Below are 24,491 nucleotides of genomic sequence, written 5' to 3'. Positions count from 1 at the left end.
ATGAATCCCTGTTCTGCGTCTACTCTATATTCAAATTCTCTGACAACATCCCCTGACAACAGACCCAGCCCCCCACAATATAAAACCCAATTAACCCATTACGACGCAACCTTCTGAAAACACCTTCTTTGTTTGAGTATCACTCTATAGTTTCTTCAAAGTAATTACATATTTTGGGATAGGCTTAAAAATCCCTTCCTTTCCAAGAGTTCCATAAGAAGATTCATAACACTCTGCTTAATGTAGAATTAGAGCAAGCAGGCAGTTGGGTTGTCTTGGACTGGACCCAATCCACCATATAAGGCAGTGTCACGGTCGCTGGCATCCGAAATACCCTGATCAACATGATGTATGTTGTTTGTTTTAGGGTACACTATGTAAGAAAGTTGATTTTCCAGGCTCATTCCCAACTTGTCAAACCCTGACGCTTTGGGATGGTGACTGACCCAACCGTCAATCCTAAAGTGTCAGTATTTGAAGACTTGGTAGTGGCCTGCTGGCTTTGCCTTATTGTTTAGTGTACATTTGCTGCTATTGATTTTCCTCATCCAGTCCTGCCATTTAAAGACACCTTTCATTCAGTGTTTTATATAAGCTCCCGTGCCTGTAAATGTTCTTTAAATTAAAAAAAAGGTCAAAGTCCACTCTGAAAGAAATGTTGAGCGATTTCTTTAAGCAGACTTTGTCCATCTTCATATCACCATCATCTGTGCCGCTTGACGATTTCTGTATTTAAAAAGTATGCAGAGACCGTTAGCTGCCAAATCAGCTTAAGAATTGCATTCGAAAAAAAATCTTGTATCTTAGATTCGAGTTATGATCGAGCTTCATGTTAACTCACGGTCTCCTCTCTCTTTAAATCAGCACAAGCGTTTAAGTGTTCACTCGTATGTAAAACCAAATGCAATTTTCCACTTAAATGTTGGTTAAGCAGACTGCGCCGCTTTAAACTCCCAACTTCTCTCCTCCTCCAGCGACTCCACTCTTCCATGAAGGCAATTTATACTACCTAATATACTAAAAGATTTATCTCTCCTTTTTTTTCCCCCTTTAAGAAAAAAAAAAAAATAAAAATCACCCATATCAGAGTGCACATCGGCAGAAGCGACAGAAGCTTCTTCACTGATACCAATCTTCTCCACGGGCTCATCTGCCAAGAAGCTGATTGACTCTCCTTTAAATGAAAATCATCTTCCACGTCTCGCAGCCCTCCCTCTCTCTCCCCTCCTCGGGTTTAATTTCTCCAGCAAAGCTTTCATGATGATTACCGTACACCTCTGCCTTTTCAATCAATGCGCCAGACCTTCTTGGTTCTTCCGCCTTCGACTTCCAGATAGCTGCATGCGCACAAAAGGCCGCGTGGACTCAAACAATGTGCTGCCGCGACGCGCACGCACCGGGCCGACGGGCTGAACCTGACAGATAAACAGACTGCTATGTGAAATAACGATGCTTGTACATCATATGGTTAGGCGTTCACGGAGAGAGAGATGCTCTGCGCTTGGCAACCTACAGCTCTCTCCGTCTGTGCACCGCCAATAAACGAAGCTGCTCAATTACACTGCCCTGAAATCAAATAAAGAATGAGAGGGGAGAGGAACAATAAAAGAAAAGCAGAGACATTAGGAGACCAGAGGAAGTCTCGTTCTTTGTTTGTTTTTTTCTACATCTATTTCTGCCCTGAGTAATGGAAGAGCTGTGTGTGTGCGCTGGCTTGACTCTTGAAAAAGTAGCCAAACACTCATGAAAGCCCTGCGACATTGCAAACCTTGGGACCTCAAAAGTAGGCAGGGATCTGAAAACCAAAGTAAACAGGATTGAGGTCCCGAGTTTCAGAGGCTTTTATAGAACGAGGAAACAAAATTACAAACGAAAAGATTCATCATGTTTAATAATTTTGAATTTGCTTTTAATTCTGTGAAAAAAACAAGGCAGAATAATTTGGCCCCTCTGGCGTGAACCTGCACGAATCTCTGGCATAAACTAATATTCATCAGCACGGCCTTTCGTGGTGATTTACATCAGCCTGACAGGAAAAAAAATAATCAGCTTGGCAGATTTTACAAAATGCGTAGCCACAAAACTTCTGAATAGAAATGGAACTCAACGTCTGAAATGTATTCATTTACTTCTGTATTTGCGTGTCTGTCATTTAATGAGGTGGAACAGAGCAGAAGACGACGTGCCGCACTGTGCCAGAAGCAAGTTGTGATCGCAACGGTGGGGAAAAGTTCTGAAAATTTCTGAAAACTTGGAGAGGGCCAGTGGCAGACTCGAGATGGTTGAGGGGCAGGGGTGGGAAAAAAATGAAGGGCACCAAGTTGTATGGGGTGGGGCATCGGTGGTAGGTCGACCCAGAGGACTAACTATCCACCACTGGGAGACTTCCACGGCTTGTTTCTAACATGTGGGCACCAGAGGGAGGGCGATCAGTATGAACCCTGCTAGTCATGCGTCAGAAATGCCTCGAAGTGCTACTCTCAAACATGTTTCTCCTCCCCCCATCATCCATTGTTTCCTTTCCGTGTAACCCCCTGCTCTCTAATTTCTCAGTCTTATCTCCTCTCACTCTCCGGTGCAAGTGCCTCCAATTCCTCTTCGTTCCTGCCCATCTACCTCCCTTTCACCTCCTTGTATTCTTCTCCTACTCGCACCTCTTGCTTCATTTTTCGCACCTCTCCTCCCACTTAGCTCCCCTTCTTCACCTCCGCACTCCCTCTCTCTCGATAAGAGCCTTTTTTTTTCCCCCTCGCAACCACCGCTGCAGTTTTATCAAAGGTCTCCCTCCGGTTTAAGGTTAAGTTATTCGAATGCATTCAGACGTTTATCTCTCTGGCAGACACACATATTGTACACGACGAAAGGGAAAATGCAGAGGCTTTAAAGTACCGTGAATGTGTAGGAGTCCTGTGTCTCTCTGTCCAGTGGCTGCACCAGCGTGATATATCTTCTGATTCCAGATGCAGACACGGAGAAAACATGAAAATGGCCTTCCAGGGATAGCTGGAGCTGAGGATCCCGGGTCTGTTGGAGAGAAATACAGATGTTAGAGGAGACAACAGAGATATTTGCTGGAAGTATGTTGGTACACATTTGCACCTCTGAGCTGCTAAGTGGGTTCAAGTAAAGGAAAAGTTGATCCCCAAATCAGAAACACGTTTTTCCTCTTATCTCTCACAGAGTTTAGGAGACAGCTACCCGATACTGTATGCCATTTTTCCAATAGCTGAACAGATTGTTGAATGCTGTTGTCGGCTAGCCTCTCATCCATTAATAGATACAAGTTTCCGTCGATATGTGATATGGGAGGCGGATGCAGTTTGGTAGAAAGAAAATAGTTCCTATATTAAACTGCTCACCAGAAGGTCTGTGGATTGTCTCAAGTAACTGAGCCATAATTTCCAGAAGAGAAATGGTTGTTGAGCTTTTCAAATGTAATTTTGGTGCTTTGAGCATCACAGTCCAAGTGCCATCTATTTTTTTTTTTTTTTTTTTTTATGTGCCAAACTTCTTCCTGTAGAGGAATTTATCTATTGAGATTTGTAATCGACGTGTGTAACAAACGATTGACCCATTAAAAAACATTTAACTTAAACAGTATTGATAACAGTCTACCTATGATTCCTTGCGCAACCATTAAGTTAGCCGACTTAACATTATGTCAAATCATTGTTCAGTACATAACAGCAAATTAGTTAAGCCAACTCAAGGGGCGATCATTCCCAGGACGTCTAACACAGACATTTTGCCGTGTCCCATCAGGCTTTCTGACAGGAAGGCGTTTCTTGTTGCACACAGACACTAAAGGGCAATGTCGTGTGTCTGTGTGCAAAGCAGCGACGATATATATGATGACCTGGGGTCATCAATGTCTGGCTCACTACATATTATTAAAAATACATTAGCCATTCAGCTGCACAACTTTGCAGGGCAGCTTTAATTTGCAACATATTTAATACATGAATGTTGTGGCTGATTAGTGTGTGGGGAAAGAGGTTCCCTGCTCTGTCTCCTCTGAACAACGTTGACGACCCCTTCTTTCAAGGAATACATTGAGATTTATATATATACACACACACACTGCTACAGCAGTTTCTTTTTCTCCCTCTCTATCTGTATATATTTGGAAGATTACAAATGACATATTACAAGTTAAAGAAAAAAACTGGAACAAATAAGTGGAGAAAAAAAAACAAATGAAAACACTTCCGCATGCAAAACAGCTGAGAGCAAAGAAGTGCTTTGACAGGAGAGGGGTGCGCGAAAAAAAAAAAAACCCTTCCGAGGTTTTTCTTGACATCAAAATTCTCAGAAGAGAGCTGTGCGCGCGCGTGTGTGTGTGCGCGTGTGTGTCGCCATACTGTGTGATGGAGAGGCAATCCTCAACCAAATCCTCCCCTGACATTAAACACAGTCACCTCCTCTCCCTCTCTCTGTGTGGGTATGCTGGACCATGTGTGTGTGTGTGTGTGTGTGTGTGTGTGTGTGTGTGTGTGAGCTCTCATTCCAGATAAGGCTGGCTCAGCAGGGTAGGGGGGCTGATAATATTGTCGATGTAGCCAGTGTGGATATTGAGTCATAAATAAACACACACGCACACACACACAGTGTTAGGGACACACTCTCACAGTTGTATGCACACACATAAATAAAAGTGATGGACGGCACATAGAGGCAATTAGGACTAATCATCATTGTTGGTACTTATTGCTGGAGGAAAGACCAGGGTTAGCAATATTTAAGATAACTCAACATATATCAATCACCACACACAAACACACACACACACAACCACCCACCCACCCACACGCACACAGTCTTAAGAACACACAGAAACACACACGTTATCCCCCACTAAGCCCATTCCCCGCTGTGGGGTCTTTTAGAAAGCAATGAGGCAAAGCTTGTTTTTGTCAAAATGCCTAGGCTACATCTTAAACAAACTAAGCTCTTGGGAAACACATCTGTGATAACAACGTTGCAGCACTGTAAATTCTTACATTATCACTGAGAGGCAATTTAAGAAGCGAAATGGTTTTACTATCCAGATTTACAGGGGAATTAGATAGGCCACTTCACACACACTGCAAGCGAGGCACAAAGCAAAGATTAAGTAGAACAAAAAGAAAGGGGCTGAAATAGACACTTCAGTGGCTCAAAACTTCATTTCGGTGTACGGTGCCTCCTGCTGGTTGTGTTTACATGGCGATTTCAGAACATTTGAGGGCAGGAGTTGGTTTGCTGACACACTTGAGACGTTCATTTTCTGCGTCTTTTCTGTCAAGCCAGAATATATGGCTGTACCAGCACAGCATGGCAACAAAAAAACAAACAACCATTCACTGGCATTCTTTCAAATCATTATTTAAAGTTGCCAAGTCGAAAGCGGCAGCATAAAATGGTAATATAGAGTCTGATTTCCTAGACAACGTAATACCGTGTTGGCGACTCATCCTGCACTCAGGGGCGAATATACATTTTTTGTCTAAGAAATGCTTTTCTCAATTTTTGACACTGCAACAATAGAGTGTTTGTGGCTGTTGGGCCTCACAGATTCATACGAAAATGCAACATCATAATTTTATCCTCTGGTTTCAGTTGTCCCTCTGCAGTCCTCTGGCCGCTCTGCCTCAACAGATAGCTTTACTTGTTGCTAAATGAACAGCTAATTACTGCTAACCAGCAGCCTCCAGGCGCAGTCTTGGAGAATGGCAGAGGCCAATTAAGCTACAAGACCAGGGGATTTATGGAGTTTCCTGATGGACACATACTGGTAGCTTTGTTGCTGACCCAGGTGCTGCTTAATGTGGCGGCACTTCGCAGCTGAATGAGCCGTTCACTGGGAGCTGCCGATTGACGGCTAGCTCCGTAGTGGGGCCGTAACACACATTCAGGTCTATTGGCTACCTTAAATGGCAATCAATATCCACAACTACTCCCTTTCTAGGTGCCTGTTTTCACAGGATATGTGTATCTATGCTGAAGCGAAGTAGCACAGAATTAGTTTTTTGATGCTAACTTTAATATCTGTAAAGCTGTACAGCGGGCCTGAACTTTGGATTTCTGAAGTGGCGTTCAATTGGCTGTAGTAAAAGTTATACTCAGCATCAGAAACATCTGGAGGATTGAAACTTTATTATAACTTTTAAACTTCCCAAACTCTAAAACAAGGCATAAGTGCGAGTAATGGATTTCACAGTAGGTTTGTTTCTGCAAATGTTAGCATGCACGGCTAAAGTGTTACAAAGCGCATATTTGAGACCGCTTTAACCGGGTTTTGGTTTTTACCCAGTCAGCTGGGACTATTATCTCAGAACTAATTTACTAAGCTGATTGAGCTAATGTTAGCATAATCAGCTAGCTTAACAATCTGCTAGCTACAGTTGCTTTCAGCTGACAGATCAACAAATCACCGACTAGAATTGCGTCGTGTTTTCACGTCTTTTCTTAGATGGTGCCGGCGCTGAAGTTTGAATGTGAATGAACTCTCAGCTTCTAGGTCAAAGATACAGCCAGCTGAAGATATAGAAGTCTCAGCAAAGGAGGAAAAAAGATGAGCATCAAACTCAGCAGATACCTACAGGAACCTTATTGTCTGTCAGCTATAAAGGAAATAGAATCATATACAGTAAGTGACTCCTGTAGTACAGGGCTACAACATAACACATAATATCTTGTGTTATCAGAATGTGAAGAAATCTGTCACCTGTCACTAAAATTTGTTTTAAAATGTGTTTCTTTTGCACCGTCTCTGTATTCACAAAAGCATGATTCTGAATTTCAAGTGCTACAATAAGACTTTGGTCGGAACATGAGTCAGCTTTTACTGCTTTCAGTCAGTGTCGGCTGTATATCTTCACCTCCTCCACATCGTTATCCAGGGCCACGATGGCCAGCGGAGCAGAAAGGCTGGCACTGGACGATATCGTGGTCCCCACCGGTGATGCTTCACTGACGTAGCCATGGTAACTGGTCTCCAGGAAGTAGGGTGCCTGGTTATTTTCATCCAGAACTTCGATTTGAAGGTTGGCAAAAGCCGGCAAGGGGTGACCGTTGTCCTGCTCTGCCTGAAGGAAGAGAGAGCGAGAGAAAGTAATGCTTCACCTTCTCCTCTCCGGCCGCCGCTCCTGCTGCAGAGGTGGTGCTTAACGTGCGATTACATAGCAGTCAATTGAGATCTGACAAACGCTATTAGACCGATTCATGCGCGTTTACTTTGTAGCAGCAAACAAAAACCTCTGCGCTCTCTTGTGCTCAATGTCGGATTTAAATGAAGTGGAATGTTTTGGTGAGGTCGAGTCATTAATCACGGGTGAGTCACCTTTTATCCACCTGTCACCTTTTGAAGCAGAAACAATTTCCCTCAAGACTAATTTTATTACAGAGAATACTGCAAACTTGGGGTTGTTTATTTTGGGTAGATTAGGCTGAAAACAAGAGGACTGTGTGCAGCGTAGCTTAAATGCAAAGCAGATCTGCATCTCAGACTGAATTCATTACTCCTGGGGGGAGGTGGAGCTGATTTGAACATTACCTGGTCTAGTCGCTGGTTTTTATCCTTTTGTATGTACGTCAATGCTTCACCACGATACACCAAAGTAATAATAACAGCTGCAAATATGTGCTGTCTTTCTATGAACTTGCTGGTTTCTCCTGCAATTCAAATCCTAATTGAGCAACGTCCTTGTAATTTAAAGTGGATTTCTGAATTTGCTACCTGCTCGTCTTTTTGTGGAAAAAAAAACCGAGCCAATTTGAAAATGTTTTGACGCCGTAAATGCTCATCAAATTGGCTGCTGTAGTGTCAGCTATGGGTTGGTAATGGTATTCCTGCTTGAGCCCCGTTTTTCTATAGTCTGCTTTTGTTTTGCATTTCACCAAACTGGCAGCATTAAAAAGGTGCACTGTGTGATGCTGGGGAAGATTTTTCTTCAGATGAAATAATGAAACTTTGTTTTCATAGCTAAATAAACTGACTAAACAAACTGACCTTAAAAGGGCAACACAATTTCATATGGTTTTAGTTTGTTTATATGTGGCAGACCCTGCCACCTCTCTAGCTTCAAACAGTGTTTTTAGGGATCTTATTTTCCTCTGAGAACTGCTTGTTTATTCAGTTATGGTAAAAATAAATATTTCTGTGTTTTCACCTCATTAATATTGTAAATATAAAAATTATGAGTCTGAATTTCTTCTCCAAAAGCTACATCGTGCCCCAATTTTGTGCTCCAAGAAGTTGTGATGCCCCTTTGACATTTTTGATACCAAGCCATTATTAGACTATGTGTGAAAATAATCAGCAGATTAATTGATGATCAAAGTAAAAGTTGGCGGCAGCCTGAGTTAAAAATACACCAAATTCGCTATTAGAAGTTCCTGTCTGCAGTGTACACATGGATGTACAGCCAGCAATCAGTGGATTGCTCATAGTGAAGAAAACCTCAAAGTGTGATGATTCTCAAGCAAGAATTGAAGTGTCTTTTCTGTGATTTCAAAGTGGATTTATGGACTTTTATTCACAATGGGCATCTAAGGTAATGATAACTGCAGTAACTGCAAGTCGCGCTGAACAATAGCAACACCTTTCACGTCTGTGTCGTTAGATCTGACTATGTAATTACTCAATTTCACCTCACAGTGTCTTCGTCTCACGTCTTTTCCCCAATCTGAAACCCATTCACAAATACCTATCCAATTGCTAGATTGCCTGTGCGTTGGCAGCTAATTTGCGATCACCATCATCCACGTCTTTTCCCTCTTGCCACTGCGCCTCTCTTCCTCCTCCTCGCAACCCTTCATTAGTTTACCGTCCCAGATGTACACCTAATGCACTGCCCATTTACCACACATTTAACGACCTCAAAAACAGCCTATGGAAGAGATATTACATCTCCGATTTCAGCAGAGTAGAATCTGATGTAGTATGCTTGGTGGTGCAATTCCATTACCGGCCCTAATTGAGACAAAAAACACCTTCGCACAGCATGGGAGAGCTCAAATGCTTTACAATTAACCGGCATTTAATATGTTCGGGTTTGGGAAACCAGGAAGCACCAAATAAATGTGTTAGGGAGCAACGTTTCGTCTTTATTTGAGTGTCAGGTTTACTGATCAACAGCTTGATGGATCACTGGGGGTTAATGGTAGGGAAAAAAAAAGAAGCAGCACACATTCAAGATGAGGGGGTTGCTGTTTCCGTAACACGCTGGGAGGGAAATCAAGTTAAACCTTTTTTCCCCGTGTTTGCAGCTCCGCGTTTCTCACCTTGATAACCAGATCAAATCGGCGGTGGAGCTCTCTATCGACGGGCTTCAGAAGCAGGAGCTCCGCTGTGGTTCTGTTCAGGCTGAAGTATTCTGCGTAGGTCTCTGGCTTGCCTGAGTGTGAGAGAGAAAAATGCAACAAGATGCAAACGGTGAGAACAGAGCAAAACCAAACATACAACAACCGGTGACTGATGGAGAGAACAGTAATTGGCTTTGGAATCAATAATAAGTTTGTCTGGTGGGCGCCTGGGGGGGTGGGGGGGCAAGAGGCATGGCTAATGCTCCCAGTTTTCTCATCTCTGTTCTCCACAGGTGGGGCCGCGCAAACATACATATATGATGCTTTGGATTGCTGCATTGCTCAGCGGGGAAATCAAGCGAGAGGAGGCGCATGTACACCAAACAGCGTGATCCCCCCGCCCCCCCACGGTTATTGATGTTTGTGTGAGTGCCTATATTCTCCTTAAAGGCATGTCCTTGCATCAGAGAATCACAGCCTGTATCCTAAAGACCTACTTTGGGAACTTAGCAGCTGTTCTGTAAAACAACACTGCTGTCCAGACTCCAGGGCAATTAACCAACCACTGGTCAGATATTGTTTTTTTTTCCTCGACTGACCCTGAACTGCCCTCAATTCTTTTCTTTTTTTCATTCCATTTTCAAATTGTTGCAACAGATTTTGTTTCCTCTCTTAATCCTCACTCAGAGTTTTAGTTTCACAGCGGGAGCCTGGGAAATGTAATCAAGGCTGTGTCAAGTCATGCCAGCGCATTTTTTACGGACTATGCAAATCCTCTGGGAATAAAAAGTCAATGTCAAGATGTCTCGCAGCGATGGTGAACTGTAACTGTTAGAAAGCAATGACTTTCAACTTGAGGTACTTGAAGCATTAATGGGTAGATAATTCCATCTTGGCAATTTTCAAGCATCTTATCCCTTTGCAAACCGGCTATTAGCATCCCGTTAACAACTACTTTACATACATTACTACCCCGCTGAGTTAATTGTGCACCTAAACATTTAAGAGCCTGCTTTAAAAACATGATCAGTTAAAGGAACCCCGAGACCACAAATCTGCATTTGATGAGATTTGGCTACGTGAAGGCCTCCATGAACAGATGTGCTGGTGTCACTCTAAATTAAAGTTTGTTGTTGTCAGTCAATCGTCAGTTAAATTATATTTTCCTTGTGTGGGACCAATTCGGATTTAAAAAAAAAAGTTCAATATGTAAGAATTGGCCAACTGTCAAAGTGGCTCTAAGAAATAGGAGGTATGTATGTATAAGTATGTTCTTACTATGTTCTAAATATGACCTATTATACCAACAAAGCTTACATAGCAAACATCTCCCGGCTGAATATACGAAGGATTGTACCATCAGGCTGTCGACTTTTGAGGTACGCAGTGGCATCGTGAAACAGTAAGTAAACCTACCTATGAGGATGCTGTAGAGAATCCCAGGCCTGTCAGAGGGAGGCTGTATGTTTCTGTCCTGGTCCACAGCTTGAATTGGTGGAGTCACATTGAGGGGACTCACCTTATTCTGAAAACACAAACAGGCAGAGCATTAGACCCGAGGATCACTACTATATTACCAACGAAAACCCTATTTGCACAGGACTAGTAATACCTGTGGAATTCTAGTGTTCTAGTATAGCAGTCTTAATTGTGCTAGTTGTCTGTGAGCTTAATCCTGTGCAAGTCTGTATTTGCCATGTCTGAACTGTATATTACTCGACATATGTCACCAAACATGAGGTTACATGACAAAATTAGTTTGTGCCTGTCATTTTTTGGGGTTGTAGCTCTTTATAAGCGGCTTGTTTCCTGTTTTCAGAGAACTGCAAAAGTAAGAAACTAGACAGTGGCTCTTAACTTTGTTGAACAGCAGTCAACAGCTTTGCGTGGATGTGTAAAAGTGTTGGCAGGAGGTCAGGAGCAGCGAACAGTTGTCACATTCAAATATAGCCACAAAGCATCTTTCACTTTGTCCTAATGAGCTGCATATTTGTGTTTATGCGGCTGCTGAAGAAATGCTTAGCTTCTGAAAGTTAATGTTAGCCTTGACATCATATCCAGGAGAAGAATCCCATGAGGTCCCCTGATTATATTAGTCCTGCGTGAATAGGGCCAAACATTTTAGTCTTGAGAGCTCGCACTACAGTCACAATAATGTTGCACCATATATGAAAAGACACAGAAGTGTTCTGCAGTTTCATTTTGAAAGTACAGCTTTAATTTGCATCATTGCAGTACATCGCTTTAATCTATGAACTCATTTTTCAGCCTGGAACTATTTGTAACAAAAGCAGATACGTGTGATGAAGGTTCTCAGTCATCCAGGTCATGGTCATTCTGAGAGCTCATACGTCTCCCTAACAACTCTGTAAGGACACTCCCACACAGTTTAACAACATGCAGCTTCCCTCCAGTTTAGTTAGAACTGAAGAAGCCTCTTGGATGAGAAGTGAAATGTCTTCACGAAACTGAAACAAGTCCAGTTGCCTACGATACAGCACCTAAGAAAATAAGATCCGCCTTGAAGCAGGAGTTAAAAATAATAATAAAAAAAAGAGGTATTCAAGGCGTTATTTCTTGGCTGGCTGTCCCACTGCATTGTTCCCCGGTAAAATGCAAGCTTTATTTTTTGCTCTTTACTTATGAAACAACAGGCTATGAGCACGCCAGACAATGCCAGCGAGAATTAAACAGAAGGCTGCAGAATAGGAAAATCAATCGTTGGCAAAAGCAGTGTGGTGTGCTTTGAATCCCATGTAGAGCTTGTGTGCACACATGCACATCCACAAAATCATGTTCACTGTGTATTTTAAAAGAATTGACAGAATGACACAGAACAAAGAGTAGGACATTATTCTATCGTGCATGATTATTGTCTTTATAGAAGTCCATCCCATCTGTACACACACACACACACACACACACACACACACACACACACACACACACACACACACACACACACACACACACACTTTATGAATCTGCAGGTGTGGCTGGGCTATTACATTGACTTATGACGGTGTAAAACGCTGAGGTGTTGGCGATATGAAGAACCCCCCAGTGGGATAAATATTACATACCTACAGGATAAAAACCACAATCACTAAAGCTGTAAACTGTCAAGCCAAGCACACAAACAAGACAGCGCGTATTCCCAAACGTGCGTGAATGTATCACGCACACACATATGCGCTTGCCTGCACCTGCAATGATACAATACTTTACCACCACACCTGTCACGCGGCACTTGGAATCTACTGGCCATCATAGAGCTATAGCTCCTGTTGCCTGTCACTGAGCGAGGAAGAGGAGCGCCGGGAGACGCCGGCGGAGAGGGAGTTATGGCAAGTAATGAAGTGGAGTAAAAGAGGGTGTAAATATATGGAGGGGAGATGAATCTGCCAGGTGAGGGTAAACAGGGAGCAGAGAGAGATGTAAATGCAGAGAAGAAGAGCCCGGCCACTGAGAGCACTGAGATGTGCTGATACTTTGAATGATTTAATAAAAAGCATGGAAGCCTTTGGTGAACCAAATACAGGTCGACAACGGACAGTGAAAAGTGAACGTTATGCAAAGAGCTCAGCTGTAACACATTTAATCTCATACTCAAAAAGGCTAATTTGATCCTTTGAATGCCCTGATCATCCGCTGCATAAAGAGTCTGACCTCAGTCCTTCACACCACCACTTCAGAGTTTACACTTGGACCTTTGTTCGGCACAAACGCCTCTGCCTTTCTGAAAAAGTAATACAGGCACAGCACTTTACTTTGAATGGTGTCTGGCTTTTGAAAGTGGATGTACGGTACAGGCAGCGTTCCAGTCGCAAAGCTGGCGTCAGACTTTAATCAAACTCAGACAATGTTTTGCATTGTTTACACAGTCAAGACTCTAGTTTACGTCCGCACGCTTCGGCTGAGTTATCCAATTCTGTCGGGCTTTATCTGCATGGGAAGCAGGGATTTACATTGCCAAAACAGTTGTGAAATACTGAACAACAATAAAACTACAACATAGAAAAAGAACCAAGATTTTGATGTAACATTTTGACTGGTAACATGAGCGCAAATACAGATGTAATATGTGTCTTTCCTGCATTAACATGTCTAAATGACAAGATTTGCCACCTCCAACGATCACTACTGGAGTTGGGTTGATAAATAGGAATTAAAAGAAATCCACTCCCTGCAAGTCACAAAGTAATTTCACAGCTCTCCTCCAGTTGGTTAGATGCTCAGAAACAGAGCAAAATCTGATGTGACTCTGGGTGCTTGTTCCTCCACAAATTCAAGCTCTGCATCACACTCTTCCCTCCAAAGCTGTCTTTAAATCACTGAGCAGTGGCTCAATGGCTCTTCTTATTGAATATCAGCAGATTATTTTCCATCCATCCATCCATACATCCATCCATCCATCCATCCATCCATCCATATTCCAGACATTCCTCTCCCCAGCAACAGTCTCCAGCTCCTCCCGGGGGGTCCCGAGGTGTTCCCAGGCCAGATGATATATAATCCCTCCAGCAGGTTCTGGTTCTGCCCCGGGATCTCCTCCCAGCTGGCGCCCTGGAGGCATCTTATCAAGATTCCTGAACCCCTTCAGCTGGCTCCTTTCAAACTAATTATTTTAAATTGTCGTTAATTAAAAGGATAGAAAAAGACCCAAGCCCAAATGGGTTTATTCAATTGGCCAATGACAACAAGCAATTTTCAAAAGATACAGCAACAAACAGTGGTGTATTTTTACATTTTAGCTTTAGAAAATGACTAATCATTACAGCTCTAGCTGGAATTACAGACTAAATTGTTTCTTGATGTGCCATTGCAAATTGTTTCCTGCTCGAAGGCTCAAACTGGGCTCTAATAGAGCAAGTGAGTAACCCGAGGGAGCTCAGTTGTCCACAATTACTAACCTTAAGTTTCGTGAAACACGATAACTCAAGGAGAGCCTGGAAAAGGTGAACTCGGTTAAAGATACGGGCCCAGACTGTGGAGCCCTAAGTAGACACAACAAGCTGGGCAGGTAATGCAAAAAAAAAAAAAAGCCTCTTTAACTCACTGGGCTTTCGAGGCTTACTGTCAGAAAAGATGCAGTCAGGCAGAATCAGGCGAGCAAACGCTGCAGAACCAGCAGGCGGAATGCGAGCAACAGGTACCAAGTCGACATGAATGACTCAGCCTCTACAGCAACGAGGCAACGCCACCTGGCAGTCGTGTGTGCGGGAACCTGCCTCGTCTATATACGGGGGGGGGTGGGGGGGGACTAATGAGCGGCAGCTGTGCAGGCAGGTGGCTGATCCTGAGAGCAGTGAGCAGATCAATAAAAGGAAGGGAAAACCCCCTGAGGGCCCCTAGTGGTCAGTTGAGACTTTGTGTCAACCGCTAAGCCATGTCCTCCGTGGTGCAACAGAGACACAGAGCTCCCCTGATCCCATAAAAAAGTACCAGATGGCTATTTCTACAGTGCAGTGCACCGCAAAGTTGTAATCCCATGTTGAAAGCAGCTTTAAAATGAAGTTACAGCACAAAGTATATTGATTCAGTCTGCGACGCTGTGTTCTTCATTATGCAACTTGTAGCCAACCAATTGCCCGTCTGACGCAACGCCGGGCTAAAGGATCAGTCAGGTCCTGGGGAAGTTGTTTACTGCACTGTTCAATAATCCGTGCATCCCTAACAGTCGTACATTTCTGAGCTGCAGAGGCAGCATCACTTTTTGAAGTGGGTGTGCGGACGTGGCCCGACAGCACAGTCCTCGGCGCAAATGACCAGCATCTTGGTGTGTGAGAGCGTAAGTGAGGGAGAAAGACACACACAGAGAGAGAATAGTTATGTTGGCTCTGAGGCTCCGAGGTTGTCATATCCTATCAGTCTGATTAGGACTCAAACTATTATGGTGCCTCGGCTCTCCTCTTCGTTCATTCCTCCCCTCAATTCACCTCATCTTTCTTACAGCCCCGCAACAACAGCTCCTCGCGCTGTCCTTTACGCTGATATTGGGTTTCCACCTCTCTCATCACACCCCTATCTATCCATCCATCCATCCACCCACCCATCCATCCAGCAGAAAATATCAGAGTACTCATATTGGATGGCTTCAAAGTCTAGCCTTAATCAATCAAACAAGGCCCTTGAGAGACAGCTGCTTTGAATGCCATCCGGCATAAACGCGCACTTTATTCAAATGACCTGAAATTGCTTCGTCAAGCTATTTAGTTCACTGACTGTGGATACCAAGCTGCCACAGCCGTCTAAGTCATTTTAATGAGGCCACTACTGTAAGTAGGCAGCACATGTGTCGACCAGTGCATTCCAGGTATAATACCTCTACAGGGTTTGTAGAAAGCTGCAGTGTAAAAGTAAATACGTTGTTATGAATAAATAGTTTTTCAATGTTTGTCCGTTCCAGAATGACCATTTTACTCATGCACTTGTCGGAATTCTGACAGCTGGTTGCAGCTTCTAACAAGGTTTGTGAGTTAATGATATAATTTCATTGGTATCACGTGGTGTTTTATCATAAGAGTCTTGGTAGATGTGGCATAAATCGTAAGACTGGCTGACTTCTACAGTATGCACCCACTCCCAATATTTAATAAATCAGGCAGTGATACAGCATAGTGCATTCGGTCTTCTCAAAATAAAACACTGCCTGCAAAACAAAGTTGGATATATTAATAAAACACACTTCAAACGGACCAATAATAAAATAATTCAACCAAGTAGCCTGCTCAATCCCCCAAAACGGCACAAAACCAATTAAATAATGTTGAAACAAACACAATCCGAGCAAGTGACCAACATCAGGCGGGCATTTCCCGTCGCTTCTGGAACGCTACCAGTGGGATATGTAGTCACGTGGAGGACGTTACCCGAGGTGCCCTGTGGAATCAAAGGTTTAGCTAATGTTAGCTAGCATTAGGAACATTAGTATAGTGTTAGATAGCATTAGCAATATTAGCTACAACAAGGTGGCAACTGCCTGAGGAGGCAGTGTTAACAGTGCCTTTTCAATTCCATCGAGAGAGAGAACATTACCCGACTAGCGCACCGTGAAAAGTCACAATTGAGAGTAGGACAACTGAAGGAGGCACGGTCGTAGTCAATGATTGACCCACATTCAACAAATGGGCCTTTTAACAGCAGACATTTTGACTCGTGTTAACAGGAGAAGCGCAGGTGTGACTGGTGACATTAAAGACAGCTCTGTTGACGAGAGCCAGTTAGGCCTCGCGAGTACAATGCAAGTACCCGTGTGGGATGCGGGATTCATTAATTCCAAGTGTTCGTTTCCTGCTATGACGTACAAATCAAAAATGCCTTCTGTGAGAAAGTTTAAACTGACATCTGCAGAGGTTCTTACGCCCGCAGAGAGCGGGGATCACAGTGTTATTCAGAGAGTGAAGATCACCAACAGAAGCGAGACGTGAAGCGGCCCGTGCTCGTCTGAATCTACTGCTGTGCTGTGTTGCAAGATTATAAATGCCGAAATCGGTGAAGCATCTGGAGTCAGCGGCAGTTGTGTATTGGGAGCAAAATTGACGTTTTTCGAGATTTTTCAAAAACCCCCTTGTAGCACTTTCCTCGAGCAACTTTGCTGTGTTTCTGCCTTTGCTTTCCTCCCTGTTTCGCCCCCCCCACCATCGTAAGCCCCGTCCTTGTCTTGCCTACACTTGCTCCTTCTCAAAACCACAAGGTGTAAAGTTGATTTACTCGTGTTTTTCGCTGTTGTTTGTCTCTCCTACCGTGTCGGTGAGAGTGTCTGTGAGAGTGAGGAGCGATAAGAAAACGGGGTTTGAAGGGAGAAAAAGACTCAGGAGTTAAGTGAGCATGTGTGTGTGCACGTGTGTGTGTCTGTGCGCGTGACAAAGATCTCAGAATAAACAAAGAGATGAAGTAGACAATGTCCAGTTCGGCATGACTGCTCGACTGGCTTGACACTGTTAAGGGGTATGTGTGCGTAGGTGGACGCGGGAGGTGTTAAGGCATGAATGCACCGCTAGCTTGTCACCATCAAGGGTGCGCGTGCGTGTATACGTGCACGCGCATGTGCGTGCGGTAAGGGATGAGCGCTCTGCTGACTTGTCAGAGTCGAGGATTTTTGCCTGCAGCAACTTTGTCTCATTTACAAAGTGGTATTGTAAGTCGCTCTGTGTAACAGCATCAGCTAAATGCCCGAGACACAAATGCAAAATGATGTATACAGCTGTGTAAGCATAAATACATACCTCGCCGTTGCAGGCTCACTTTCAAATAACACTCCACAGGAACCTGCGGTACAATCTGTCAGAAATAACTTTTTCTTTTTTCTTGTTTAGAACAGTCCCTTAGGTTCATTAAATACACTGGCTTTCGTCCTAATTGCAGAGTGGAACAACATAATTCCGTGACCTACAATTTTCTCAAACATCACAGATCGTTCTCAGGAAGACATTCACATATGATATAATCTCAGAGGACAAGAAATCATCCGTTAAACAATAACAACCTTATCATTATAACCGCAATAATATCAATCCGTTCTTTCGGTTTCCAACTCGATGGGCACCGTTGTGCAACTCACCTTCCTGTTGTTAAAATGTCAGCGTTCTTTCTCTCAAACGACGTTAATTGCTTATCAAATCTCACCATAGTTCACATATAAGTAAACAGGAGCGTCAACTTTTTGACACAATAATGACTTTACCCTTTGTTTTAGTTACTTAACAGCTAGTTTAAATGTCAAGTTAAATAAATTAACGTTTGTTATGTTAATGTCAAATGTGATAGACACCGAATGTGTTTGAAAGCTCAGAGAAAAAAAACAACAAATCTTGTTTGAAGTACGTAGTCTTGTCATTATTTAAATTGCTAGAATCAAGTTGAATGATTTGTTGCCTGCTGAAGGAATATAATTACAAAAGGGTTTTGAGGGGCTGGAAAATGATTTGGAGAATAATGCGAAATAGTACAAAAGTCAGTGGGTACGCAGGAGCAGCGTCGGTTCGTCAAGGTCATGGAATAACAAACAGTTAAATCCTGTTAAAACAGGCCATAAAACTTTCCTAACACTGTGAAGCAAACAGGCGAACACCTGCCATACATCGCTAGAAAAGCTTACACTCTCATGTTCCTATTGATGCCAACCATTTCAAGATAAGTTTTGCCAACTCACCAATAAAGTATCCGTGTGTTTCAGTAGTGCATCAAACTCCAACAAGACCCGTCCCCTCTTATTCACAAAATTTAGTTTGAGATAGCATACTTAGTACAAAACACAGCTTTTTATGATTCAGTGAAGTCAGTGTTAACAAGGAGATAAAGAATTATGATGAGTTTTTTGCCCCTTGTTACTCTAAATCATAGCTATTTGGAGCTCACATAACCCCAAAGTGCACTAAATATACTAGAATATAACAAGAAAAAATTCAAGCACACACATCCCATCACTGTTTACTGACGGCAAGAAGTAATGCAGCAACAAACTGAGTCACACAGTTAGAAAAATAATAATAGACACACACTTACCGGCTCTGTCAGCTCCAGCACATTAGCCCGATACGTGATGGGACTGCAGTCGCGGGTGTTTCCCACAAGCGTACAGGGCAGAAACATGGGGCCCAAGTCATCACCATCCAGAACGTCCACAGTCAGAGTGGTGGTGGCCGTACGGCGCTCACTGGGATAGGGGGCTCGGTCCTGGAGAGAGAGAAGCAGCCTTTGTTTTATTATTGGATGGTATTCGGCTTTTGTATTAAGATATCTGTAGCTTCCCGTCTCGAACAGAAAGTGAGCACGATACAGTCGCACAGAGCATTATTGGGAAATCAAATCAGCAGAACTGCAGGGATCTCTCAGTGCCTTCAAAGGCCGCCCTCTGTTTGAACAACCGTGTTCATCTCTATTTATACCTCATCAACAGCCGATAAACTGACTTCTAATGCATTTGTAACTGGCACGTTTATTTGTTTATTTCTAATGGATGCCCATTAGCTGACGGCAGGGCGATCAGCTGATCATTTTCAGGACTACACCTGATGTAAAGTACACAACACATTTCACGATGAATACATCAAATTACATCAATATCCATTAATATATATAGAAAAAACAAAAGTATGACACCTTTTTTCTTGCTTTCAATGGCAGATATGTTTTAAAAACAGTTCTACGTCTTAGAATAGCATATCCCTGGTTTATATGTGGCCAGCAAGGCCATTGAAAAATATCCATACAATACTTGACAGGAAACACAGACTACTGGTCTTCTGTTGAAAGAAAAGCGATTTAAAAACTTTTATTTCTGCTTAGGCATGAGGGTGCAATCACTCTTTGGTGTACTCCACTGCCACTGTCCGTTTGTTGATCCGCTTTTTGCTGAATTATCTGCCGTCCAATTACATACAAAAGGTGTAGCTGCTCAGCAAATTCACAGGAAACACTTTACAGGCCTATTCATCTGAATGGTCAACATAACTGCTGTGTTTTCAGTTTTTACCTCAAGATGATTGAGAGACACACAAACCTGTTTTTTTTATTGTTGTTATTTTGTAAAAAAAAAAAAACACTCAGAGGATCTACGGGAAAACTGGACTCGGACTAATCAATGCAATCACCACCCTTTAGGAAGAAAAACCATACAGATAATGGCTGCTCCGTCAACTCTGAGCAAAATGGCTGGACTGCAATTTACAACAAATTATATACAGTGGCTGTCTCTGCACATTAGGCAGTACAGTAGGAGATAAACACTTTGTTTAGAAGAAGAAGTATCTGGCAATTAAACCCTTTCTTGAACTTAAACTCTAAAATTGTTTAAACAAGATACGAAGCATAAAACCTTAATTACTTTATGTTTAACTCAGCTAACTCCTGCTTAATCACATCTAAACTGAGTGTTTCTCTCTCACTACGTTACATTACGCTCTCCTTAGTGTCAGTCACCTTACGGTAAAGAAGCGAAGGACTCTGCCGGAAAGAAAGAATCTCCTCAGAACACGGTGCCTCGCACGCTTCATCGCAGCAGCCCTGCGTTTTGTAGGGTGTCTTTCATAACCACGATGGTCAGAGAAGATGTGCATGAATCAGTAACAGCAGCCAGTGCCCGTGTGTATGGCGTGGCTTTACTGTGGGCAGGAGCAAACCCACACTAATCCCATTCGGGCCCCCTGTCGGTTGACCCATGCAGGGCCCACAGCAGGTTTGGCCTCTGGGGCACCCATGAAGGTTTTTACCTTTTAAAGCAGAATGCATGTGGTACCTTGGCAGAACAGATGAGCCTACGATTCAAAAAAACTATTTCACAGACAGTAAAATAAATGACAACAATAACAATGTTGCTATTTCAAGTGGCACACAGCTTCTGGTAACAACTGACTGCCTGTTAATTAACTTTCTTTGGGTAGCTGAGGGCTCGACCGTCTTACTGAGAGAGGACGCTTGACTTCAGCATGACCCTCGCATCCTCTGGTGGACCTGTAGGCTTGAAAGTTTTTTTTGCATTTAGTTTTACAAAATTTTATAAAGTCTGTCTTAACTTATTACAGATAAGTGACTATTATTTTGTTGTTCACACGGTCGATGCTGGCTAATAATATCCATAACTTCTGCTAATGATTAACAGCAACGCCTGGTCAAAAACCTGCAGAGGGTAAATTTGTGCACGTTTGGGCATAATTCTGTATCATTTTCGAGCAGTTTATAATCAGAAGTCTACAGCGCTAATTACGAGTGGCCCGTTGGCATGATAGCTGTGTTAACTTCTCTCATAACCAAACTGCCATGTCACATGTGTCGCAGCAACGGTCGGGGTGTTTTTTGCAAGGGTGATATACTTCGTCTTGGAGACGCGCAGACAGTCGACCCGTTCAGTTGTTATGTATGACGTGTTGTGCGCCTCCCAAAGGGCTGTCAAGGGTTTTTTTTTTTCTCCCTTGGCTGCACATCCATGTCTTTGCTAAGAATTCATATTCGGCAAATTCACCCTCAAAACACTCTTAATATTGTATACACATGAATGGCAAATATGTCGAGCTTTCAAGCAGTCAAAAACCCATTAATCTTTCAGCGTAGTGTAGACTTTTAGCAATGCTTTCAGGGTAAATGGGCCTCGAGACAAATTAATTTTTTGCCAGAATACGTGGATGAGAACTAAGAAAGCTTTTCCTGTCATAACAAAAACCTTAATTGTGCAACTTAAACAATTTCCTGTCATGCCTTAGTTTAGATCCTTCAAAAAACGTCCGCCGCCGCTTCCAACAAGCCCGTTTTTGTGTTGAGCGAAATAAACTTTAACATAAACCACCTTTATGAATAGACCAGAGTGCTGTGCGGGGAAAAAAAAAAAAAAAGGAGGGAAACATTTACATTAACAAAGACATTAGTGGTAATTAAGGATGCACTTAAAGCTCTCTTAAGGCTGACTCAGAGCAGAACTGGTCCGAAGGCTGTGTAACAGCGGTGTTATCCTGATAATAAAGAAAAATTCATAAGCACAACAATACTCTCGGCTCCAGACTACACTCCCACTCAATCAGGAGAGAGTTTCTCCAGACATCCCTCATGACGGGTCTCAGATGAAAAACATACCTTTTCCGATCACATCTATATTTTATAATGTGTGAAAAATATATACTTGGCTGCTGAAAGCTCCACAGAGACGTGCAAGCAGACAAACACAGATATAAGAGAAGGGAAGCCGCTCACGTTTGCTTGTATGATGACCAGGTACCGCGTTATCTCCTCGTAGTTGAGTCTTTCCCGGAGAACTACAGCGCCGAACAGTGTCAGAGGGATGTCAAAGGTTCTGTTTGTTGTCTGCAACATATACACAGATACATAGCAAACACAAACATATCAAGTCAGTTGCGGAGTAAGCAGTCACACTTTCACAGTTCTGTAGTATTCCTCACTCAGGCTGCCAAGAATAAATTCATTTTATGTCGAGTTGAGATGCGAAAAGACTGGTGAATCGCTGTGAGATTGGCAATATAGGAACGGGAAAGCAAAAAGGATATTAAGGAGTGAACCAGCAATTGGCCTCTTCCAATCTTTGTAGAAATGCCTCCCAGATTTAAACGGCCTGCGGTATGCTCTCCTCTGACTCCGCTGTCGGTTTCTCCTCTGTGTGGAGCTGTTGGCTAAACTCTTTACAAAAAGCCTTCTTCGATCTCAAAGTCCTTTAGGTTTTTCAGTCTCTGCCTGGTTCCTCGAGTCTGCGTCCCTACGGAGCGTTTGCTGCAGCTCATGATGGAGTTGATCTTGTTTGGTTTCCGCACACGCTCGATAACAACCAGCTCTCAGCTCTTCTGAGACGGGCTGGATGTCTACTTAAAGCAAAAAAAGGCCCTCAGTGACCTCAGCAGCCTCAAGGTTTGTCTCTCTGCGGTGTGCCTTGTTGAGATCTCTCTTTGTTGCAGTGAGGAGGGTGATGAGCGTCCACCTTTCGGTTAAGTGTTTTCCATTAATGCCCTTGCGTAATTTAAGAAGTTCAGCTTTTCTCCGCTCACGGCCTCAGCTTTCTGAAGCACGTTCTTCCACACCTCAGTTTCCAGGAGCGTGGCCTTGTGGGTCACCCGGCTGAGATCAGGTCTCCTCGTCTCTGGAAAGAACCCTGATCTTACCTGAATAGATGTTAGAGAGGTCAAAACTGGCTGCGAGACATCCGTCAATGTTTTTGAATCGAAAAAGCCTAAAAATAAAATATTTTGAGATCAAAACAGGGACACTGTCCACACATGACTCATCGCCGACTTGAATGCGAAGAACGCACAGCTTCCTCCGTTCTTCGTGTTTCAGGTGGGGACATTAAACTGCTCAGGGCCAGTCGCTTAGAAGTTGTGAGGAGGTCAGAAGAAGCTTTGCGTGACACCTCTGAAACTTATCCTCCTAAGTGTAGGAGCAAACTTCAAACACGCCAACAAGCAACTTCCCTTCGCGGCTCATCGTTGGCTTCCTAAGGAGCCGTGGAAACCGTTGTCAGTAAAGACCCGCGGCCCTCCGAGTTGAAGTTACATCTTTACAACTATGGAACATAAAATGCCATAACAGACAGATAACATACCGGGTCTTTTGGGTTGTACTGAATGGTGTACTCTATCTGTCCGTTGGGACCGTCGTCGATGTCTGTTGCCCCGTTGTTCCCCCAGAAACCAGAGAAGATGGTGGTTCCTACTGGCGTCAGCTGGAGACAGAACACAGTGACAGACAATTTGAGTCACTTTGTCAACAAGTTTGCACGCTTTGACACCACAACACTTTCACACTTTGTAGCGCTGACATCAGACAGCTCCTGTGTTGTATTGTTGTGTCTTGTCTCGCTGACAATGTCATGCAAACATCTACTGTCAGTACTTGGCAGAGATGAGGGAGGGACACATTAAAAAACACTATGCGTCTGGCCTTAAGAAATTTTCATCCCCCACTGTCTCTTCAAAACAAACAGAGAAGTGATTTGCAGTTTTATGTTTATTGTGCTCGAATGGGGTTTGAAAAGGAAGATCAGCTTGCAGCTGTTTGTGTGCTTTAATTTGCTCTGGAAATAAAAAGAAACGCAGGCGGCGTGGTTTGTCAAACTTTCTGTCTGTAGTCGATGCCCCGGTCTTTCCCTCTGTCACCACTGCGAAAGTTTGTTACACCTCATTGCCCCATCAAATAGAAATTTTTAGATGAAAGTGGGCCGTCGGGTGACAGGAAATCATGTCGGGTATGTTAGGAGTGCTTGTCACTCTCTGAACAAAAACAAGTGTGTGTATCTTTATTTTGGCATTTTGATTTCAGTGAAGAAGAATAAGAGCTAATAAAAGCAGATACAGATTGGATGCAAATGCCTCATCATCATAAAATGATGCCTTAGTGTCACAAAAGAGACAGCAAAGACCTTGAAGGTGCTGTTGGTAGTATGACACCTTCCATTTACATGATTTGAAAATAAGTCATCTAATTATCTTATTAGTCAATTCTGTCAATCCAATATGTCACAATGTGTTAGTGAACTCCTTGATATATTTTTACTTTGAGCATGATGTACCAGTTTAGCTATGAAATGCATAATTATTATCTATTAGTAAGAATTTCAGTCAGTCACCAGCTGGTATAAAACACTTGTGATCCATCTGCTGTTAGAGTTTTGGATCCGTCCCGCGTAATCTTTAAATGAGGTGATGTCCAAAATAAGAAAAAAAAATCCAAACGTGCGAATAATGAAATGGTAGGTGAGAAAAACAGGC

The 24,491-nt window shown here is 43.0% G+C and overlaps 1 protein-coding gene and 1 long non-coding RNA gene across 17 annotated transcripts in view; one reads left to right on the top strand and one right to left on the bottom strand.

Annotated features, from left to right (window-relative positions):
- LOC119009836 (protocadherin-15-like) overlaps window positions 1-24,491 on the bottom strand; it is a 201,995-nt gene that overhangs the window by 107,378 nt on the left and 70,126 nt on the right. For 15 of the 16 annotated variants that reach the window (XM_037081506.1, XM_037081507.1, XM_037081501.1 and 12 more), the window contains 7 exons: window positions 23,327-23,446; window positions 21,970-22,080; window positions 18,793-18,963; window positions 10,702-10,810; window positions 9,265-9,377; window positions 6,861-7,067; window positions 2,890-3,024 (listed from right to left, as the gene is read on the bottom strand). In XM_037081506.1, the coding sequence (XP_036937401.1) occupies window positions 2,890-3,024; window positions 6,861-7,067; window positions 9,265-9,377; window positions 10,702-10,810; window positions 18,793-18,963; window positions 21,970-22,080; window positions 23,327-23,446 (966 nt within the window). Of the gene's footprint in view, window positions 1-2,889; window positions 3,025-6,860; window positions 7,068-9,264; window positions 9,378-10,701; window positions 10,811-18,792; window positions 18,964-20,208; window positions 20,484-21,969; window positions 22,081-23,326; window positions 23,447-24,491 lie in introns of those variants that run through there. The other variant, XM_037081514.1, reaches the window with a different exon arrangement.
- LOC119009838 lies at window positions 7,022-10,671 on the top strand. Its single transcript, XR_005071829.1, has 3 exons — window positions 7,022-7,312; window positions 9,250-9,415; window positions 9,579-10,671. It is a non-coding gene; the product is annotated as an uncharacterized LOC119009838 (long non-coding RNA).

The sequence above is a fragment of the Acanthopagrus latus genome, chromosome 20, assembly GCF_904848185.1.
Source record: "Acanthopagrus latus isolate v.2019 chromosome 20, fAcaLat1.1, whole genome shotgun sequence".
NCBI lineage: Eukaryota > Metazoa > Chordata > Actinopteri > Spariformes > Sparidae > Acanthopagrus > Acanthopagrus latus.
The sequence above is the reverse complement of the archived record's forward strand: the minus strand, read 5'-3'. Positions and strand labels throughout refer to the sequence as shown.